The 22693-nt window shown below is 43.0% G+C and overlaps 1 protein-coding gene across 2 annotated transcripts in view; it reads left to right on the forward strand.

Annotated features, from left to right (window-relative positions):
* The first annotated feature begins 4875 nt into the window (after window positions 1-4875).
* Rnf138 (ring finger protein 138) overlaps window positions 4876-22693 on the forward strand; it is a 28450-nt gene continuing 10632 nt past the window's right edge. The window contains exons 1-3 of one of the 2 annotated variants that reach the window (XM_042675130.1): window positions 4876-5122; window positions 20323-20488; window positions 22050-22165. In XM_042675130.1, coding sequence (XP_042531064.1) covers window positions 5013-5122; window positions 20323-20488; window positions 22050-22165 — 392 coding nt within the window. In that variant the 5' untranslated portion in view covers window positions 4876-5012. The remainder of the gene's footprint in view (window positions 5123-20322; window positions 20489-22049; window positions 22166-22693) is intronic. The other variant, XM_042675129.1, reaches the window with a different exon arrangement.

Consider the following 22693-nt stretch of genomic DNA (forward strand, 5'->3'; position numbering starts at 1 on the left):
TGTAGGCCTGTGGTTCTTTAAAACACATGTTCTAATTTCGTAGAGTACCTCAGGCAATTTCCAGATTCTGATGCTTTTCATAAAATGTGACTTGCAGGATTGGGGTGCACTTAGTGGTATAGTGTGTCCATGTGTTATAGCACATGCAAACCCTGGGCTCAATCCACAACCCCACATACACAAAAGTGTATATAGAACTGCTATAGAACTTGAAGTATTTTCCAAAGACATGTGGATTAGAGGCTTGCTTCCCAGTTTGTCCCTACTAGGACTTAGTGGAATCTTTAAGAGGTGAGGCAGCTAGGTGTGGTGGTGTATGCCAGTTATCTCAGCACTCAGGGACAGAAGATGAAAAGTACCAGGCAAACTGGGCTAGAGTAAGAGTGTGTCTTAAAATATAGATACGTAGATGACAGATAGATACATACAGATAGACAGGTAGATAGATGATAGAGAAAGCCAGGGAGATAAAAGGAGATGAGGGCTATTAGGACCCTCTTTTTCTCCCTTTCTACTTTGCACTTGTTCTACTTATTAAACACTCTCACCATTATGGGCTATCTCACCATAGGCCCAAAAGCAATAGTGCCAAATGACCATATAGTGAAGCCTCTCCAAGTGAGAGCCAAAATAAACCTTTAGTCTTTTAAAGTTGATTATCTCTACTGTTTTCTTGTAGTAACAGAAAACTCACACATATCACCTATCCCCAAATAAGATGGCCCACCTTAACGTCCTTTTAGATGGTCCTCATGTCAATAGAAATTGTCCTAGCAGGCACTATTATCACGCCAGGTTAGCTGATAATAGAAGTCTTTGTTGTCTCAATAATGCCCATTGGACTCAGTGGCTCACTTCTTTGCTTTATTCTATGTCTTATGGCTTCTTCCCATTTGTCCATGTTCTTAATGGAAATTATATTTGTATTTGCCTTTCTTTGAGATATATAACAAGTAGTTGATAGGGAATCACTTGATTTAGTCTAGAGTTGCTAGATTATGAAATATCAAAATTGGCAGATTAAGACTCAAAGGAAGAAGTAAATTAGTTGTAAATACTGCACCGAAAAACAGTGATCTCTTCACTGCCTCTAGAAGAACGTCTTGAAGGGACTTTGAATTGTCCTTATGCTGGAATAATAAATGACTATGTACTGAGAGCAAGGGCTGGAATAATGGAATGTACCTGAGGGTTGTTATATTTAAAATTACATCTGTAACCCAGCATTCAGGAGGTTGATCTAGGATGGTCCCCAATTCAAGGCCATTATGAGATCCAAGGATGCAAACCTGGATACAAACTAATACTCCATCTCAAAAAACAAAACAAGGGGCTGGGAAGGTGGCTCAGTGGTAGAGTGCTCGCCTTGCATGCATGAAGCCCTGGTTCGATTCCTCAGTAAGCAGAAAAAGTCAGAAGTGGCACTGTGGCTCAAGTGGTAGAGTGCTAGCCTTGAGCTGAAAAGCTAGGGGACAGTGACCAGGCCCAGAGTTCAAGCCCCATGCCTAGTAAAAAAACAAACAAGAACAACAAGAAGCTGGATGTTGGTGGCTCTTGCCTATAATCTAGTTACTCAGGAGGCTGAGATATGAAGTTTCTAGTTTGAAGCTACCTGGGATAGAAAAGTCCATGAGACGCCAATCTCAAATAAATTACCCCCCAAACTGGAAGTAGAGCAGAGCTGTGGGTCAAGTAGAAGAGTGCTAGAGTTGAGGGAAAAAAAAAAAAAGACTCATGGTCAGTTCACAGGATTCAAGTTCAAGCCCTAGGACTGAAAAAATAAAGGTGCTTGCATTTAAAAACTGGCATCAGGCTTTCACTTCTGTGTTAGGATGAAACTAATCTTGTTAAAGTTGTCTTTCTAATAATTGACAGACCTGGTGCCCAGAGAATGTCAGTGAACGTGTGAAATAAATAGAAAGGGATGAGGGAGGGAGAAATTTTGAGTGTTGAGGGGGAAGAGAGATGTTTGGCTTCAATTTTTATCTATTTCTCAAGATTAAAAGGAAACAAAGAAAAATTGTAATGTGAGTTGACTTCTTGAAATCTCTTTGCCTTAATTTGCCTTATCTAGGGCTCTGCCTCTGGGGACAGAGAAGCTTATTCAGTAAAACAACGTTAGCTGTTCTCAGAGTGTTTCATTGTTATTTTGCTTTGTTTCCAGTGATAGCTTTTTGTGCCTGTATCAGGGTAAGACAGTGGCTGGCCAGGCTTCACAGCTCCTGTGTTGAGGTACCTTCCAAGTTGATGTGCTTAGTGGAGACTAGAATGTTGGAATCTGTTTCACATTCCTTGGAGACAGAGTGTAACTGGCATGGATTGGGACGATCTGTTCTAATCAACTGTACCACAGAGGCTAGGGTTTATAGGCAAATAAAACCACTGGAACTATGGATAGGGGCATCATTAAAAAATATCATCTGTGGAGCAGAGGTATGAGGAGAGAATTTAAACTCTCAGTGGAAAACTTTTTTCTTTTGGGAAGAGGTCTCTTTTACAGCATTTCCTTCTAAAGTCTCCTGTTCCCTTTTGAAATGGTGACTCCGCACAGAAATTGGGACAAAAACTCAATAAGGAAAGCAGAATAGCTAGTTCATGAAAGGGTGTTTAATATGGGAAACTAGTTGAAAAGATTTGGAAATGCCAAAAGACAAGGTGTGATGGTGAGGCAAACACAAGTGCCTGGGAAAAGAAGAGGCTCTCAACCAAGCAAAAAGCAAGACATGGTGTAAGGGCAGGCAGTTGGGACGAGCCAATGCTGAGGAAGGACTAAAACCATTGCGAGAAGCAGAGAGAGGAGACCATCCTGCCCTCTCCCTTATGGGTCTCTCTTCAGAACTTCCCAGCGGCTAAACATAACCAGAAGTCACTGAACTCCCATTTATCTGGGGGTGGGGGAGGAGAGGGTTTGCAGAAGCTCCGTCTACACCAGTGGCCTGGCCTATATTTAACACCCCCATGGACAATGTAGACGACAAATGCCAGCATTGCACCAACTCGTCTCTTAAATAACTTTTATTTATAGAACCATTCAGATTATGGTTGGAGGCTTTAATAAGGGATCGGAATGAAAGACGGGAACCTTTTTTCACATCGTTGTGCTCCCGTTTACAGATTTATCAATTGCGTGGAGGGCTCACTTGGCAAACCCCAACATTTTTAGCATATGGGTTGCCAAAGAAAGCACAAAAATAAAACTTTCCTTGATGAAATCGGCTTCTGATTTCTTCAAATCAAAAGCAATCACCCATCCCCCCCCCCCCCCCCCCAACACCTCTGCATCTGCGTGTGAGAGAAGTCAGTACATTTAGAAATCAGTCCTATCGTGTTTCAGGAGACAGTTAAGAATGAACATTACAACGATCTCGTAGCCCAGGGCTGGCCTCGATCTCCCTTCCTCCAGCCCCTAGGTGGGCCTGGAGAGGGCCAGGTTACAGACACGCACCACGCGACCGGGCTATGCAATCTTGCATTCTAATCCTTTCTCCCGAGAGATGGAAACTTGCATACGCACTGTCCCGGAACCTACCTGGACACGATCAAAACAGCCCGGCAAGGGCACGTGGCAAAGAGGAACACTCCTAGAGGAACGACCACGACAGCACCACATTCTAGAAAACCTGGGTGCAAGGGGTGGGCACGGCCAGGCTCGGGGTGGGCGCTGCAGGGCCCTGCGCGGGGGAGGCCCGGGGGGGGGCGGGCAGGCTCGGGGTGGGCGCTGCAGGGCCCTGCGCGGGGGAGGCCCGGGGGGGGCGGGCAGGCTCGGGGTGGGCGCTGCAGGGCCCGGCGCGGGGGAGGCCGGGGGGGGCGGGCTCGGGGTGGGCGCTGCAGGGCCCTGCGCGGGGGAGGTCCGGGGGGGGGCGGGCAGGCTCGGGGTGGGCGCTGCAGGGCCCGGCGCGGGGGAGGCCGGGGGGGGCGGGCTCGGGGTGGGCGCTGCAGGGCCCGGCGCGGGGGAGGCCCGGGGGCGGGCGGGCAGGCGCCCGGCGCCTATGTCACAACCCCGGCAGGTGCACGCTCCCGGTTGCTACGCGGGCCGCCCCGCCCCCGCCGGCCCGGCGGCCGGCCGGGGTCCCGCGGTCCCCGCCTGGCGTTCGGCGACCGGCCCCCGACAGGCCGTAGGCAGCCGCGCGATGCCACGGGAGAGCCGCGGGCGGGGGCGGGAGGATCCCGGTGCACCGTGAGCCTCGGGTCAGGCCGGGTCCGGAGCAGATGAGGACTGCGCGCGCCCGGCTCCATTGGCCCGGCAGCCTTGGTTGCGAGGGCAGAGGAAGCCAGACGGCGGCACAGAGCCACCTCTCCACTAACACGCCGCGGACACCCAGCTCGACCCCCAGCGCCGCTCGGGGGATCTGAGGTGACCGTCCACACTCGGGGGCAGGTGGCAGCAGGGGACGCGGCCCCGGAGGGAGGTGCGGCGGCGGGGTGGTGTCGCCGGGGTGGGGAGGGGAGGGACTGAGCCAGGGGCGAGGCCTGGGACTGGCGAGGGGCAGAGGGCGGGACCGCGGGGGAAAGCCCAGCCGCCCACGCTGAGGGCCGCGGGGCGGGCCTCGGGGGCGTGGCCTAGGCGGGAGGCCCGTGGGGGGCGGGGCGAGGTGTCGTCCTAGGCGTGAGGGGCCGGTGCTGGGCGCGTGCTCCCGGCTTGATGGAAGCGAGAGCTTAGCCAATCGCTCCTTCAGCCGACCAGGGATCCCGCCAAGCCCCGCCTTCGTGCTGTTCTTCCCTTGGAGACGAATCTGAGGCGTCCTTACACCAGGCGCGTGCGGAGGTAGTGTTTCCGCGTTCGGCCCCGCCCCCCCGCTCAGGGCCCCGCCCCGGGCCCCGCCCCTCCGAGCCTGGCTTCAGGACACGCCCCCTTCCTGGCGCGAGCGGCTTCCTGAAGCTCGAAGCTTCCTCACGCGATTCCCTTCCCCCTCAGGGATCGCGCCGGGAGTCGGGCCCGGGGCCGCCGCCGCCTCTGCGGCCTCTGCTGCCACCATCGCCTTATCCCCCCCCTCCCCACCCCATCCCTCGCCATGGCCGAGGACCTCTCCGCGGCTACGACCTACACCGAAGATGATTTCTACTGCCCCGTCTGTCAGGAGGTGCTCAAAACGCCGGTGCGGACCGCGGCCTGTCAGCACGTGTGAGTAGCCGCCCCGAGCGGACGTTTAGGCCCGGACCCGGGTTCGGGCTCCGGCCTGGCGGGAGCCGAGCCCGCCGCGGCCTGCCCCCGAGCGCCGTTCGCCCCGGCTTGCCGGTTCCCGGCCCTGAGCCTCTAACCTTCCGGGCCGGCTCGCCGCGCCGGGCGCCCTCAGCCTCAGCCCGGGTCCCCGGATCCCCTCGTGTTCGCAGCCCCCGGGCGGCGGTCAGGCCCGCTCGGCGGCGTCTCGGGGGCCCTCGAGGCCTCAGGGCTCTCTGTCAGGCCCGGGAGGAATCGCAGGGAACGTGGAGCCTTTGTGTTTCCTAGCAACCCAGTGAAGGCTGGGGTGTCGAGTGTCAAACCCGCTGGGCGCCCGCTCCCCCGCTCCGTGATCCGCTGGCTTTAAAGCGCCCCCCCCACCCCCCCCCCCCGCCCTTCACGATCCAGAACGCTGAATTTATCCTCCAGCCCTGCTGCCCAGGCCAGCCCTGCATACATCCGGGCTCGTGTGAAATTCAGCAACACACCAGAATGGTTTAAAACAAGTTTTTTGTTTTGTTTTGTTTTTAATTTCCCTACTCATGTGTTAGAACTGACAGCATATCCCCATACTGAAGTGAGAGCTTCCCGTTGTGTTAGTTACACCCTTCTGTTTCTTATTTACTACATTACTACAGAAGTGGAAGTCAGAAGAGGCGTTCTTTTAAGAGGAATGAGCTGAAGATGTACTAACTGGGAGTGGAGGCGGAACCCAAAGGAATTAGAGGAGGTGTCACAGTGCTGCTTCGTTTGGCATATTTACAGCACGAACTTTGATCATATTCTAGACTCCTGGTGTCAGAAAAGCTTGAAGGAAAATTTCTGGATGTGTAGAATGCTTTTGACGAACTTGGTTGATGACCAGAGAGTCCCTGGAGAACTTTTCAAGTAAACATACCAATTCCCAGTCTCCATTCCAATTTTACCAAAGAATTTCGGGCAGGTGGGGCCTGAAAATCTTGAACACACTCACACACCCCGAGCTTGCAAGTTTTTGTGCTTGGGAACAAGCAAAGAGACTTCAACATCGTTCTAGATTTTTTTTTTCCTTTTACCCTTTTATTTTTAAGAGTTGGGGTTTTATAACCTTGTAAAGAATACATAGAAGCCAGGCTTGCTGGTGCCTAGTGTATTTCCAGTACTTTGGAAAGTGAAGGAGGATAATCTTGAGTTTGAGGCTAGCTTGGGCTTCATAGTGAGTTCCAGGGACTATTTGGCAAGACTCCCTCCTTAAAGGAAACAAAGATACAAAAGTGATAGAATTTTGGGTTCTTAACAATTACCATTACTATAGATGAGCTCTTCTTACTTTTCTCAGTTTCTTAGTCTTTTTTTTTTTCCTTTTTGGTGCTAGTCCAGGGGCTTGAACTAAGGGCCTGGGCAATGTCCCTGCGCTTTTTTTTTGTCCAAGGTTACCACTTTACTGAGTTACAGCTTCACTTCCAGCTTTTTTGGGTGCATAATTGGAACTAAGAGTATAGACTTTCCTGCCTCAGCTAGCTTCAAACACAATCCTCAGAGGATTGCACCTTCATGAGTACCTAGGATTCCAGGTATGAGCACTAGTGTTGTGTGAGAATATGAGGCTTTTAATAATAGAAACTATGTCAATTTTGTTTTTCTTTGTTTAAAGGAGACAAATTACAGTCTGAAATTCCTATATTTATTTCAGCAGATGCAGGTTGTTAGAAAAGTATTTTAAGCTCTCTAGGGTGCTTGTAATCTATCAGTATTTATTATCATAACTTTATGTCTTATTTAAAACATTTGTAAGCTATATTGTAGGCATGACTCAAGTGATAGAGAGCCAACTATGAGTGAAAAGCCCATCAAGTGTGTGAGGCCCTGAATTCAAGTTAAGTACCAACACAGACAGACACAAATTTAAACTCTGTGCTGAGAGTGACTAGAAAGGAAAGAAGAAGAGTTGGCAAAGTGAGAGGAAATTGTAGTAGCTGCCGAGAATATATATACACAGGAGATCTTTTCTGGACAGAATCATCTCAATTGTTCTTTGGGTCATTGACCTCACAGAACTCATTTTAATATTTAGGAGCCCTAGAATTTTCAGGCAGATTGCTCTAATCTACTTTCCTTGTGGTACATTTTGTTTTATTAATGAATTAATTTTTTTGCCAATCCTGGGGCTTGAAACTCTGGGCCTGGGCACTGTCTTTGAGCTTCTTTTGTTCAGGGCTAGCACTCTACCACTTGAGGTACAGTGCCATTTCCAGCTTTTTCTGTTTATGTGGTACTGAGGAATTGAACCCAGGGCTTCATGCATGCTAGGCGAGCATCCTACCACTAATCCACATTCCCAGATTCTTGTGGTACATTTTAAATTAAGGACTATAATTTAGTTTTTTTATTTCAAGGCTATGAAAAAGAGAGTGGAGATGACTTTTTTTTTTTTTTTTTCAACTCAGGACTTTCTCAGTGCATTGGGCAGAGAATAATCCTCTACTGTGACTCTATCCAACAGTTCTGGCTGCTGAAAAATAAACTAAAAGTAGGAAGAGGGAGAAAAATCTTTATTTGGAAGGGATGGTAACAGTAGAATATGATTTTGATTGGTTGGAAGGAGTTTAGTTAGGAAACAGCCAAGGTTCTTAGTATGTCAGGTAAAAGCACTCTACCACTGAATACCTCCCCTTTCTGCAAATAGAATTTATTATTATTATTATTATTACTATTTTGCCAGTCCTGGGGCTTGAACTCGAGGCCTGGGCACTGGTCCTGAGCTTCTTTTGCTCAAGGCTAGCAGTCTATCACTGGAACCACAGTGCTACCTCTAGCTTTTTGTTTCTGTGTATGTAACACTGAGGAATCAAACCCAGGGCTTCATGCATGCTAGGCAAGCACTCTACCACTAAGCCACATTCCCAGCCCTGAATAGAATTATTTTTGTTATATTATTTGCTATGTCATTTGTATTTCCTTTTTCACAAAGGAAAGAAATTGTTCCTTTAAACAAGTTTAATTTTTGTCATAAAATCAGGTTCCCTCCCTCCCTCTCTCCCCTCCCCCAACTTCCCCGGGGCTGTGGATTGATCTTATATATGTACACCGATTTTTTTTTTTTTTGTGGTTGGTTGTGGGGCTTGAACTCAGCCTGCGTGCTGCCCCTCAGCTCTTCAGCTCAAGGCGAGTGCTCTACCACTTTGAGCCACAGCGCCACTTCTGGTTTTCTGGTGGTTTATTAGAGATAAGAGTCTCATAGACTTTCCTGCCTGGTCTGGCTTTGAAAGGCAATCCTTGGATCTCAGCCTCCTGAGTAGGATGACAGGTGTGAGCCACCAGCACCTGGCTACACCCGAGTTTTGATCATAGAGAGACCATGATAAGGACTTGGGGTCTATTAGAAAATAGAAATAAATTTTTGTCGTCCTGTCTAAAGACAGGTAATGGTTTACCTACTGACTATCCTCAGGAACAAATCCATTATCATTAGGATAACTTTACCAAAATATAAATTCCTATTTAATCCTATTCACTCCTTCAAACAGCAGTTATTAGCTGTTCTGTATTTCGTATTAAGAAAACTAAGTGCTCAAAATTTTATTGGAAACTGTTGATAGTTTAATCATAAGACCTATAAATGAGTGTGATGGATGTGTAAGAGATTTAGATAAAAAATTTATGTCACATCTAAATCAGCTTATAAGTCAGAATTTGTATTCTAAGCTTGTTGGGGGATATCCTGAATAGATTTATATCATAATCAGAGCCATGACAATGTATAGAAAATTACTCTGTATCCTGATTATAAAGTTTTTCTGGAGCCAAAGAATGAGTGTTACTGAGATGGACCATAGAGATCAGCAGGAACTTAATGTGTAATCCAACCAATTTGGATTTTTCCTGAAAGCCATTGAGAAAGCTAAATTTTTTGGCTGTAGAGCAGCATGTTTATGACTTGATTTAGAAAGTTTACATTAGTGTCAGGGTTCACTGGGAAGTACTGATGTTCAGGGAAGAGAATGATTACAACTGGAACTAAGGTAATAATAGTGGGAATAGAGAGAAGACTCCTGATATTTTAAAGACATATAAAATTTGAGGATTCTGCCAGGTGCCGGTGGCTCATGCCTGTAATCCTAGCTACTCAGGAAGCTGAGATCTGAGGATCACGATTCAAAGCCAGCCTGGGCAGTAAACTCCAGGAGACTCTTATCTCCAATAAACCACTAGAACAAATCTTGCTTTTTCTGAGTAGTTTATTGGAGCTAAGAGTCTCATGGACTTTTCTGCCTGGGCTGGCTTCAATTACAATGACACATTCTCTTCCCCCTCAAAGGGCCCCTGTCAGCTTTATGGATATGTAGTAGTTAAATTGTTCTCAGTAATATTGAGCTTCTATTATCTACTAATATTATAAATAGTATTGAGTATAGTATTCAACAAACTAGATGAAAGTGGTTTGATCAAGCCATGTGCTTATGGTTCACACTTGTAATTGGAGCTACTCAGGAGGCTGAGATCTGAGGACTGATGTTCAAAGCCAGCCTGGGCAAGAAAGTCTGAGATTTTTTTTTTTTTTTTTTTGGGTCCAGTCATGGGGCCTGAACTCTGGGCCTGGGCACTGCCCCTCAGCTCTTCAGCTTAAGGCTAGCGCTCTACCACTTGAGCCACAGCGCCACTTCCGGCTTTTTTCCTTTTTGCTTATGTGGTGCTGAGGAATCAAACCCAGGGCCTCATGCATGCAAGGCAAGCACTCTACCACTGAGCCACCTTCCCAGCCCCAAGTCTGAGATTCTTATCTCCACTTAACCCCCAGAAAATCAGAAGTGGCATTGTGGCTGAAAGTGATAGGGCGCTAGCCTTCAGTAGAAAAAGCTTAGGGACAGTGCTCAAGCCCTGAGTTCAAGCCCCTTTACAGGGAAAAAAAAAAAAAAGGAATTTGATCAGCCAAGTATGGAATAGTGCACACTGGTACTAAGGCCAGCATTAGGGTGGCTGAGGCAGTGGAATTGTGACTCAAGATCATTCTGGAATAATAGGGAAACTTTGTCTTAAAATAAAATAGAATAAGGGCCGGGGTGCGGGGGAAGAAAGCCTTAAATAATTTTTTGATGTATCATTGCTTACTAATGTTTAGTTTAGTTTTATCTTTTGCTGTTAAATATAATGTTGGAGCAACTAAAGTTGTATAGTTGTCCCACCATATCTTCCAGAAGTTTCTTTCCAATATTTATAGAAGGAACCTAAAGCTGCGTATTGTACCAAATTCTAGTTTCTGGTATAGCTTGTTACATATCAACTGGAACTTTATTGTGTGATCAGTTTTTATTAGCATATATTGGTTGTATAAGAGGATTAAATTGTGACATTGCCATATATTCATACAATGTACCCCAATGGAATTCTCCTCTCATTTTTCTTCTCCTTAAGAAATATCAACAGGTTTCATTGTTGTATATTCATACATGCATATGAAGTCCTTTGACTACATTCATTTGTCTTCATTAAGGCTTTGCATTTGCTTTCCTTCTACTTTTCTAGTTCCTACTAGAAACTATTTTACTTTCAAGTTATTCACTTTGTGCATGCGTGTGTGTGAGTGTGTGTATGTATATGTGTATGTGTATATGAATTGTGCAAAGTTTTGCTATGATATTTTGCAGGGCATATATTTTAATTGGATTTGCCCCCTCCATTATTCTCTTTTCCTCTGTCCTTCTATCCCCTATCGTTTGACACTATTAACTGAATTTCCTTTTGCCATCATCATACATATATGCCTTGTATTTTGATATTATTTAACCTCTTTCATTTTCTTTTTGTCGGTCGTGGGGCTTGAACTCTGAGTTCTTCAGCTAAAGGCTAGTGCTCTACTTCTTTTTTTTGGGGGGGGGGGTCTGGTCATGGGGCCTGAACTCTGGGCCTGGGCGCTGTCCCTCAGCTCTTCAGCTCAAGGCTAGCACTTTACCCCTTGAGCCACAGCACCACTTCTGGCTTTTTTTTCCCTGCTTATGTGGTACTGAGGAATCGAACCTAGGGCCTCATGCATGCAAGGCAAGTGCTCTACCACTGAGCCACCTTCCCAGCCCCTAGTGTTCTACTTCTTGAGCCACAGTGCCACTTCCTGTTTTCTGGTGGTTAATTGGAGATAAGGATCTCATAGACTTTGCTGCCTGGGCTTTGAACTGTGATCTTCCGGATCTCAGTCTCATGAGTAACTAGGGTTATAAGCATGAGCCATGGACACCTGGCATCTCTTTCATTTTTTCTTCTCCTCTCTTAGTTTCCCTGAGTTACAATTAGGTGAAATACGTTTTTTTGCTTATGCTTTCCATCCTCAAATTAAATATCTTTTTAATCTTTTTTTATTAGCATAATTTGGTTGTACAAAGAAGGTGTGTTGTTATACATCTCCATGTATAGTATACCCTGATCAACTTATCCATTCCATTGTTCTGTTTTAGCTGGTACCTTTTTTCTTGAACTTAAGTACTTAAGCAGTATGACTATAACTTTGCAGTCTGAGTTGTAATAGAAAAATTAGCACAGATTTCTTTTTTCCTTCACAATTTCATAGAAAATTTGTTCTTAGTATACAACTTTTTTTTCTTTCCTTAGTAAGATAAGAAGTTTTACCTTCTCACTTATAGTAAGCACTTCACCATTTCTTTTTGTCTGGTTCAAGTTGCCAGCATCACTAGCCTTACGTTTGGGTGCAATTACAAAGTAAAAGAAAGTTGCCGGGCGCTGGTGGCTCACGCCTGTAATCCTAGCTACTCAGGAGGCTGAGATCTGAGGATCGCGGTTCAAAGCCAGCCCGAGCAGGAAAGACCGTGAGACTCCTATCTCCAATAAACCACCAGAAAACCGGAAGTGGCGCTGTAGCTCAAAGTGGTAGAGCGCTCGGCTTGAGCTGAAGAGCTGAGGGACAGCGCCCAGGCCCAGAGTTCAAGCCCCACGACCGACAAAAAAAAAAAAGAAAGTTAAAAAAAAATAAAACCACTGCTATATGGTAGTAGTCATAACCACGATGGCAGTTGATTCATGTTCCATTCTGGTCAGTGTGAGATTTCAACATACAATTTAGAATACTGCCATTGGGCTGAGGCTGTATCTCGATGGTATTGCTTGCCTAGCATTTGTGAGGCCCTTTGTTGTATCCCCAGGAATGCCAAACAAAAAAAAGAAACCCCACAATTTAAATTTATGGATTGCTTTTTCTGGAATTTAATGTTTTCAGAATGTAGTTGGCTGTGGGTCATTGAAGGTGAAGAACCCAAAACTATAGATAAAGGGGAACAACTTGGTTTATATCATTTCATATGTGCTTTTCCTGTAAGATAAACTGTGACTAAAATGGGCCCAAAATAGCAGATGCAATGGGGTACTGATGGCTCACATCTATAATTCTAGCTACTAAGGAGGCTGGGATATGAGGGTAGCAGTTTGACGTTAGCCTGTGCAAGAAAGTCCATGAGACTCTTTATTTCCAATTGATCACCAAAAAGCCAAAAGTTGCTCAAGTGGTAGAGCCCTTCCCTTGAGCACAAAAGCTCAGGCTCAGGGACAGTGTGCCTAGTCCTTGAGTTAAAAGCCTCAAGACTCCTGCACGTGCGTGAGCGTGTGCGTGCGTGTGCGCGCGCACACACACACACACACACACACACACACACACACAGGACAGATGGAAGGGAATTTGTCAACTATATCACCTAGGAGTGATTATAACTCTAGTAAACTGCTTTGTATATGGGAAATTATTCCTAGTTTTGACTTGAGCAGACCAAGTGTTATTTTTTGAGATTTAATCTTTTTTTTTTGTTTGTTTTTTTTAGGAAAATAAGATTTTTGTACTAGAATAAGATAAAATGCTGAGGGGGGGAGTGTAGTTCTGGAAATGGGAGGGCAGGGATGGTAAGGGAAAAACAAAGGAGGAGGCAACAATGCTTGATAAGAAATGTACTCATTACCTTGCCCATGTAATTGTAACCCCTCCATACGGTATTTTCACAATAAAAAACTTATTAATTAAAAAATACTGAGAATATTATGATAAGTAGATATGATTTCTGTCTTTCTGGAGCTGGGTATTACATATATATACATATGTATATATGTGTTTTTTAAACATTTAGAGAGACATAATTACAGACAAAGTTGAGAAGAGGAGAGAAAGGGAAAGAATATGAGAGAAATACCATCGATGTTGGTAGGTAAGTAGCTAGTCAGGCCATTCTTGAGGAAATTATATTGATTAGATTTAATTGATGTATAGATGTTAATTTTTGTTTTTGTCTTTTTTTTTTTTTGTCGGTAGTGGGGCCTGAACTTGTCCCTCAGCTCTTCAGCTCAAGGCTAGCGCTCTACCACTTGAGCCATAGCACCACTTCTGGCTTTTTCTGCTTATGTGGTGCTGAGGAATCGAACCCAAGGCCTCATGCATGCAAGGCAAGCACTCTACCACTGAGCCACCTTCCCAGCCCTTGTCTTTGTTTTTTTGCTGGTCCTGGGGCTTGAACTCAGGGCCTGGGCACTGTCCTTGAGCCTCTCTGTGCTCAAGGCAAGTGCTCTACCATTTGAGCCATAGTACCACTTCCAGCATTTTCTGTTTATGTGGTACTGAGGAATCAAGCCCAGGGCTTTGTGCATGCTAGGCAAGCACTCTACCACCAAGCCACATTCCCAGCCCCAAGATGTTAGTTTGTAGAGGGTTTTGTTAGTGTATAGAATATTTTGTGGAGAGGAAGCATTCTGGACAAAGATGATAGGGAAAGAACATGCAGTGCTCTGTGTGTGTGTGTGTGTGTGTGTGTGTGTGTGTGTGTGTGTGTGTGTGTGTGTGTGTGTGTGTGTGTGTGTGTGTGTGTGTGTGTGTGTTGTGTGTGTGCCTATTCTTAGGCTTAAACTCAGGGTGTGGGTGCTGTTGTGAGCTTTTTTGTTCAAAGGCTATCATTCTACTTGAGCCACAGCTCTCCTGGTTTTTGGTGTACAACTCTTGGTTATTAATTGGAGACAAAGAGTGTCACAGACTTTCTTGCGCGTGAATGTGCCATTCCTAGGGCTTGAACTCAAGCATGAGTGCTGTCCCTGAGCTTTTGTGCTCAGGGCTAGCACTGTATCACTTGAGCCAGGGCTTTACTTCTTGCTTTTCTGGTGGTTAATTGGAGATAAGAGTCTCATAGACTTTCCTGCCCAGGCTGGCTTTGCACCATGATCCTCAGATCTTTGCCTCCTAAGTAGCTAGGTTTACAGATGGCCAGCTACCAGAGATTTGTCCGGTCGCTCCAGAATTGCTTATGAAAAAGTATTTCTTCCATTGAATTGCTTTTGTACTTTTGTTAATAATTTTTGCTCCTTAAGATATAGTCATATATATATATATATATTTATGTATATAATCTTAGCTACTCAGTAGGCTGAAGTTTGGAGGATATGATTCAAGGCCAGCCTGGGCAAAAAGTTTTTGGGACTACATCTCATATAGTAAAAGGCTAGGTATAATGGTCCTCACTTGTTTTTTCACTTATACGGAGAGCATAAACAGAGGATCATGGGCACAAGCATAAATTTGAGGCCGTATTCAAAAAACAATGAAAATTAAGAGGAGTGAGGATGTGGCTCAAATTAGATAGAGTATCTGCTTGTCAAGCACAAGGCTTAAGTTCAAACCCCAGAATTTTTTCTTTAATGATATATTCTTGCTCTATAGTCTTTAAAAGTTTATTCTGGCTGGGTGTTGGTGGCTCACGCCTATAATCCTAGCTACTCAGGAGTCTGAGATTTGAGGATTGTGGTTCAAAGCCAGCCAGGGCAAGAAACTCTGTGAGACTCTTATCTCCTATAAACCACTCAAAAAACCTGAAGTGGTGCTGTGGCTCAAGTGGTAGAGCACCCGCCTTGAGCTGAAGAGCTGAGGGATAGTGCTAGTGTTCAAGCCCCACAATCGACAAAAAAAAAAAAAGTTTGTTTGGCAAAATCCTGTAGAGCAATCATTTTTAAGGACCTTTTAATTAGTTTTAATATATTTATTAACTAGAATTGTTTATGTTTACATTTTTCTTTCTTAAAAATTTGTACCTTTTTAATAAGTCTTGTTAATTTAAAATCTTCTTACACTGTTTATTCCATTTCCTTTTTTGTTTTCTGTCCTTTCCTCTTCTCTCTTCCTGTCTTCTCTCTCCTCTCCTTTTCTTTTTAAAAATTAAAAAAAAATTGTTACTATAAAAGTGATTTACAGTGGCGTTATTGTTACATACATCAGGGAAGGAGTACATTTCCTTTTGGACAATGCCACCCTCTTGTTGAATGTGCTGAACTACATTTGTTTTTTTTTTTGTTTTTTTGGGGTCTGGTCGTGGGGCCTGAACTCTGGGCCTGGGCGCTGTCCCTCAGCTCTTCAGCTCAAGGCTAGCACTCTACCACTTGAGCCACAGCGCCACTTCCGGCTTTTTTTTTTCTTTTTTGCTTATGTGGTGCTGAGGAATCGAACCCAGGGCCTCAGGCATGCAAGGCAAGCGCTCTACCACTGAGCCATCTTCCCAGCCTTGAACTACATTTCTTAAGAGTTTCATATGTGAACATTTTCCAGTATATTTTGTATAATAATCACCTTAATAACTTTAATGTAGTATTTGAAGAGTGTATTGTACAGTTTATTCGGCCAGTTTAGATGTATAATTTTGGGGAACTAACAGGATTTTTTTCACCTAAGTTTTTTTAAATTTATTTTTGCCCTACTGGGGATTAAACTCAGGTCTTTGCACATATTAGACAAGCCCTTTAACAGATATTTTGTTATCAAAAGTGATCATTTTGTGGTTTGAACTCTGGGTCAGAGCTATCTATCCCTTAGCTTTTTCTGCACAAAGCTGTGCTCTACCATGTGAGCCACACCTTCATTTCTAGCTTCTGGATTTTTGCTGATTAATTGGAGATAATAGTCTCATAGGCTTTCCTGGCTGGGCTGGCTTCAAACCTGAACCTCAAAATATCAGCCTTCTAGATTATTGGTGTGAGCCACTGGTGCCCAGCTTAAAGTGACTTTTACTTATTATTTTCTTTTTTTTTTTTTTCTCCAAACATTGACAGACTTTATTGTGAGGGGTTCCCACCTGGAAGCCCCCCCCTCTTAAATAAAAAAGTGCATAGAAAAGAAGGGATTTAGAAACCTTTGTACAGTATCTACATCCTGGGTCCCCAGGCCGGGAAGGGGGTGATGGCTGGGTAGCCTGGTGGGGTGGACGCAGGGCCCGGCCGAGGTGCCCCACTCCGCCTTGAGCAGGAGGGAGGAGGGAGGCACTCTGGGAGGACTGGAGCCATGGCGAGCTTCTTGTCAGTTGAGGAAGCGGCGGCAGCGCTTGGCACCACAGTTGCAGACTTATTATTTTCTTAAACTTTGTATGCTTTTAAATCTTTATTTTATTTTATTTTTACCAGTTTGGGGTTTGAACTCAGGGCCTGGGCACTATCCCTGAGCTGCTGCTTCTTCTTCTTCTTCTTCTTTTTTTTTTTTGTCAGTCGTGGGCCTTGAACTTTGGGTCTGGGTGCTGTCCCTCATCTCTTCGTCTCAAGGCGAGCACTCTACCATTGAGCCATAGCGCCACTTCCGGTTTTCTGGTGGTTTACTGGAGATAAGAGTCTCACAAACTTCCTGCCCAGGCTGGCTTTGAACCATGACCCTCAGATCTCAGCCTCCTGAGTAGCTAGGATTACAGGCGTGATCCCTGAGCTTCTTTTGCTCAAGGCTAGCACTCTACCACTTGAGAAGCCACAGTGCTACTTTTGGCTTTTTCTGCTTATGTGATACTGAGGAATTGAACTCAGGATTTCATGCATGCTAGGCAAGCACTCTACCAGTAAGCTACATTCCCAGCCTAAATCTTTGTTTTTGTAGCTATTACCAATATTTTCAAAACAACTTGCACTTATTGGAATGTGGTGGATTTGTGTCTACTTTTAGTGAAAAAAACTCATATAACATTTGACATGTAAGGCACCAAGGGGAAAAAAAAGTTTTGGCACTGAGGTAATTAAGTCAGTGAGCAGTAATTTTCCACTAAATACAATATTTTGCTTTTTGGAAAGTATAAACTTTTTTTTTTTTTTTTTTTGGGTCCGGTCGTTGGGCCTGAACTCTGGGCCTGGGCGCTGTCCCTCAGCTCTTCAGCTCAAGGCTAGCGCTCTACCACTTGAGCCACAGCGCCACTTCCGGCTTTTTTCTTTTTGCTTATGTGGTGCTGAGGAATCCAACCCAGGGCCTCAGGCATGCAAGGCAAGCGTTCTACCACTTAGCCGTCTTCCCAGCCCCAGGAAAATATAAACTTTAAAAAAGTCTTTAAGGCTGGGGATATAGCTCAGTATTGCAGTTCTGGAGTGTGACCCAGTTCTCAGCACTACAAAAAGAAAAGTAATTTATAATTGTGGTATTTAACAATAATAGGCTGGGCATGGTAATGAATCCTGTAATCCCAGCTTCTGAGAAGGCAGAGGAAGAAGGACCAGAGTTAAGACCAGAGTTCAGGCAAGCCCTGGCAACATTACAGACCAGATCACATATATAAACAGAAAGGCTAGAGGCATGGCTCAAGTTGTACCTAGCAAGAGGTCTTGGGTTTCTAGTATGAGCTGAAAAAATATTATCATAATATTAATTTGTCATATCCTGTAACTTACAGAATGTTATCTTTTTTGATATAGTTGAATTATTGAAATGCTAGGGGTTGAACTAAGATCCATTGCAAGGCCATTGTTCAATGTTAGGGTTCATTTGAACCTAGGGTTCAATTCTAGGCCAGTACTCAGTTGAGTTAAGCTTTTTAAAACTTTCTTAGTGATACTTGTAAGATAATTTATGATTATACTAACCAAGAGGATTGTGAAAAACTATAGCTTATTGTTATATATTAGCTATGTGTTCCTAGATAAAGCCAAACTTACCTTTAAATTTTAAAAGCAGGTTTACTTGGGCTGCTAAGATTTGATGCATGACTTAAAAGATCTGTTCCATACCGTATCTGTTGCCCTTGATTTTGACTTTTACATGTCTATTCTTAAGTAATGTTTATGAATCCATAAACATTTTTTGATACTAAAAACCCTATGGACCTTCTAAACAGAACTGTTTGAATAAATTCATATAGCATTAGATATACTTGGAACAATGTATACTGTTGCTGGAGTTTTTAAAGTATTGGCTTAGTGAATTGTTTATTAGGAATTCAGAATAGTAAGTGCTCTGAATTTTTCTCATGAAAGTTTTGTATGCTTTATAAAAACAACTGTGTGTTGCTTGGAATAATACTTCATAGATTTCATTGCTCAGTATTATTTACAGGGCTTCAGTTTTCTTATTGGTCTGAGGACTATGTAGAGGAATTTTTAAATGTGATTATATTGTTCATTTTAAAATACATTGTTTTGGCCAGGTGGCTCATGCCTGTCATTTTTAGGTACTCAAGAGGTTGAGCTATGAGGATTACAGTTGGAAACCAGCATACTCAGGAAAGTCTGTGAGATTTTTAACTCCAACTAACCACCCATAACCTGGAAGTAGAGCTGTGGCAAAAGTAGAGTGCTAGCCATCAGCAAAAAAGCTCAGGGTAATGCCCAGGTTCTGAGTTAAAGCCCCAGGCGGGAGGCACACATAAAAAGCAAAGCAAAACAAAGTACCACATTGTTTTTAAAGGCTAATATGAGTACTATGAGTTAAACTGAAAACTTTTCCACAATGGACTAGACAGCAGGTTCTTTTTTCTTTTTTCTTTTTCTTTTTGTCAACAATCATGGGTCTTGAACTCTGGCCCTGGCCACTGTCCCTGAGTTCTTTAGCTCAAGGTTAGCACTCTACCACTTTGAGCCACAGCACCACTTCTGGTTTTCTGATAGTTAATTGGAAATAAAATCTCACGGACTTTCCTCTCTGGGCTGGTTTTGAACTGTGATCCTCAGATCTCAGCCTCCTGAGTAGCTAGGATTACAGGTGTGAGCCAAGGGTGCCAGGCTTGTTTTTATTTTTGATGGTATCTAAAAACAACAACAACAAAACTCACTAAATCCCCACATTGTTTTAAGTTTAATAGCAATTTGTGTTCATGTAAAACATTTAAACTATAGAAAAAGTATAATTTTCCTTTCATTCCTGTTCTTGTCAGAAATATGCTTTTTAAAGAGGCTGGTTGATATTTTTATCCCCTTTTTGGTGAATTTACAAATATACACATACTTTAAAGACTATAAATTAGATAGAGATGTACATAGTCTCCTATCTTAGTATAGATCTATTATGTATCTGGTCTTATATATCTGTATTTTCATATCATTCCAAAGAAAGCTAGTGTAGCATTATCATCATACAACATCTGACTGAATTAGCATTATGAGAGGCATTTCATTTGAATAAAAATACCAAGTTTTATAGATCCACCAATATAACTTTATAGATAGGAAAATTGACAGAAATGGAGGAAGGAATTAACAGACTCATTCTGGGATATTTAGATTTTGAAGGAATGGTGTCTTTTTTTTTTTTTTTTGAGTCCGGTTGTAGGGCCTGAACTCTGGGCCTGGGCCCTGTCCCTCAGCTCTTCAGCTCAAGGCTAGCGCTCTACCACTTGAGCCACAGCACCACTTCTGGCTTTTTTCTTTCTGCTTATGTGGTGCTGAGGAATCGAACCCAGGGCCTCTGGCATGCAAGGCAAGTGCTCTACCACTGAGCCACCTTCCCAGCCCAGGGATGGTGTCTTGAACCCAGGGCCTTACACATGCTGGGCAGGAGCTCCACCTATGATCTACACCCTAGACATAGTCATATTTTGTAGAGTAACACCTTGAAACACATCTCAGACAAAACCTCTGCTTTATAAGACAGGAGATAGACATTCAATGTCCTTAGGTGTGATGCTTCGCATGAATACTAAATGGCAGAGCCAGCCCAAGTTGGTTACATGGTAATACTGAATTTTCCTACTATTTTATTAAAAGTTGTAAAGTGGACTTGCATGTAGTTTTTCTTACTTTTGATGTAGTCTTATTCCTGATGAATTCATTTTTAAAATTTATTTTAAAATAAAATTTTAAAAAGTGCATATGAGTAGCTTGAATTACTTGGCATAAATACATATCCATAGTCACTTGTTTGTGTTTAATTATAGAAATGAAAAGGGTAAATTTTTCTGTAATTAATATGTCACAAATATTTGGTTCAGTTTCTGTAGAAAATGTTTCTTGACTGCAATGAGAGAAAGCGGAATACATTGTCCCCTGTGTCGTGGAAATGTGACTAGAAGAGAAAGAGCATGTCCTGAACGAGCCTTAGATCTTGAAAATATCATGAGGAAGTTTTCTGGTAGCTGCAGATGCTGTGCAAAACAGGTAGAGTAAATGTGACATAGCTCTTTGAAGGTTCTAAGCCGAAACAATTTAATTTTTTTTTTTGGTAAGCTCTGGTTTGAAAAAAAAAGATGTCATTTTAAAAAAGAAAAAGAAAATGTATATTGAAAACAGACTGAAAGATAAAATCTGTAAATTTACCATAATTCTTAGCATGACATTTTCTTCAAGGTAGTCATTCATTTATTACTTAGGGAATTAACCAAATGAACATTTACCTCATTTTATGGTTACAGACTCAACTCTTAAGTATTCTTTTGACAGTAGCATCATTATTGCAGCTTTATACGTAGAAATGTTAATAGTTTGGCCAGAAGGATTTATGTAATCAAACAACTCTGTAGCTGTCCACTTACATATTTAAGAAATGACAAAATGTTTCGCAAAAGACCAGATGGGAGAATCAGGTGTAGGTAAGTAACTCTAGCTTTTATTCTATTTTGAGGAGTAAACTGGCAAGGCAAATTAGGTTTTGTGTGGATCCATATGTCTGGATTTATTAAAGATTTGTGTATGTATGCCTGCGTGTGCTCACTCACATGGGCACCAGAACTGGGGCATGAAGTCAGAGCTTTGCACTCTTTTTTTGCCTTCCCCCTCCCCCCCCCCCCCCCATGGCTGGTGCTCTACTGACCCAGGCCTCCATTTCTTTTTGCTAGCTAATTGGAGGTAAGAGTCTCTTGGATTTGTCTGCCAGGGCTGTCATTGACCCTTAATCCAGAGCTCAGACTCCTGAATAGGAAGGATGATAGACATAAGCCCCAGGTACCCAGCTTATAGATACTTTTCCTTTCCTTTTCTTTCTTGTGTTGGTTGTGGGGCTTAAACTCTGGGCCTGGGTGCTTGAGCCACACTACCACTTCCATTTTCTGGTGGTTTATTGGAGATGAGTCTCATGGACTTTCCTGCCTGGGCCGGCTTTGAACTGTGATCCTCAAATCTCAGCCTCCTGAGCGGCTAGGATTGTAGGCATGAGCCACCAGTGGCCGGCTTGTAGACACTTCTAATAGCTAGTAGTTATTGAGCAAAACTTGTTGCTATTTTATATTTCATTCATCCAGATCTGCTTTTCTATGTCTTTGAGAAATGTGTTTCTTAGGCAGTACAATGAAATGAAACTGGAAAGAAGCTTGAAATATTTTGGCTTTAATCTGTGAGAAACTGAAAAATATTCCACATATTAACCTGAGAACTTAATTTTGTATGTTCCTTTTACCTGCCATGTTAGTTAAAAAAAAAACACGCAGTAGCATAATGCAATCTCTTAGTCCTTAAAGAATATTAGTAGTAATATTTCAAGTGTGAAATTGTTAATATGTTGTTACAATGAATTTATGGAAGGTAGTCTCTTCTCTACCCTTTGTGCATCTAATGGACAAAAGTACATTGCCTGTTTTGAGCTCCTATTTAAGAATTAAATAATTATTTTCTTTAAAGAAACCTTAAATGAAACATTTAGTTACCTATTTTTATCCTTTGTTGACATTATCTCAAACTTTTTCTATTTTAAATTAAAAACTACATTTTAATCAATAATTTACAGATTAAATTCTATCGAATGAGACATCATTACAAATCTTGTAAGAAATATCAGGATGAATATGGTGTTTCTTCTATCATTCCAAACTTTCAGATTTCTCAAGATTCTGTAGGGAACAGGTAAGCAACATTTATTTCTAAAAGCAACAATTTAATTATTAAAATGAAAATTATGAATATATGATTTTTTTATTATGTGTATGACTTTGTTTAAAGTAAATGATCCCATCAGAACTATAGTTTTGCTTTCAAATGGCACACAGAAAATTATACATATATCTTGGAGAATAAACTTCATGATGTAGTTAAGCTTACACCATCTAAAATCATTTTAAGAATCTACCTTTGAATATAAATTAGACTTAAGAACTGAAGGCTCTTTTTTTATCATTGATTTTGTATATCATTTGAAAACTAGAGCCACAATTCCTTTTAGTGAGGTATTTGAAAGCAGACTTTTTTTGTGCTAGTCCTGGGGCTTGATTTCAGTGCCTGGGCAATGTCCCTGAGTTTCATTTTATGAACTCAAGGCTAGCACTTTGGCCACAGTGTCACTTCCACAGCTTTTTCTGAGTGGACTTTCCTGGCCCAACTGGCTTCAAACCTTGATCCTGAGATCTTACCTCCTGAGTAACTAGGACTGTAGGC

Source organism: Dipodomys spectabilis, unplaced genomic scaffold (genome assembly GCF_019054845.1).
Source record: "Dipodomys spectabilis isolate Male_0828 unplaced genomic scaffold, ASM1905484v1 ptg000024l, whole genome shotgun sequence".
NCBI lineage: Eukaryota > Metazoa > Chordata > Mammalia > Rodentia > Heteromyidae > Dipodomys > Dipodomys spectabilis.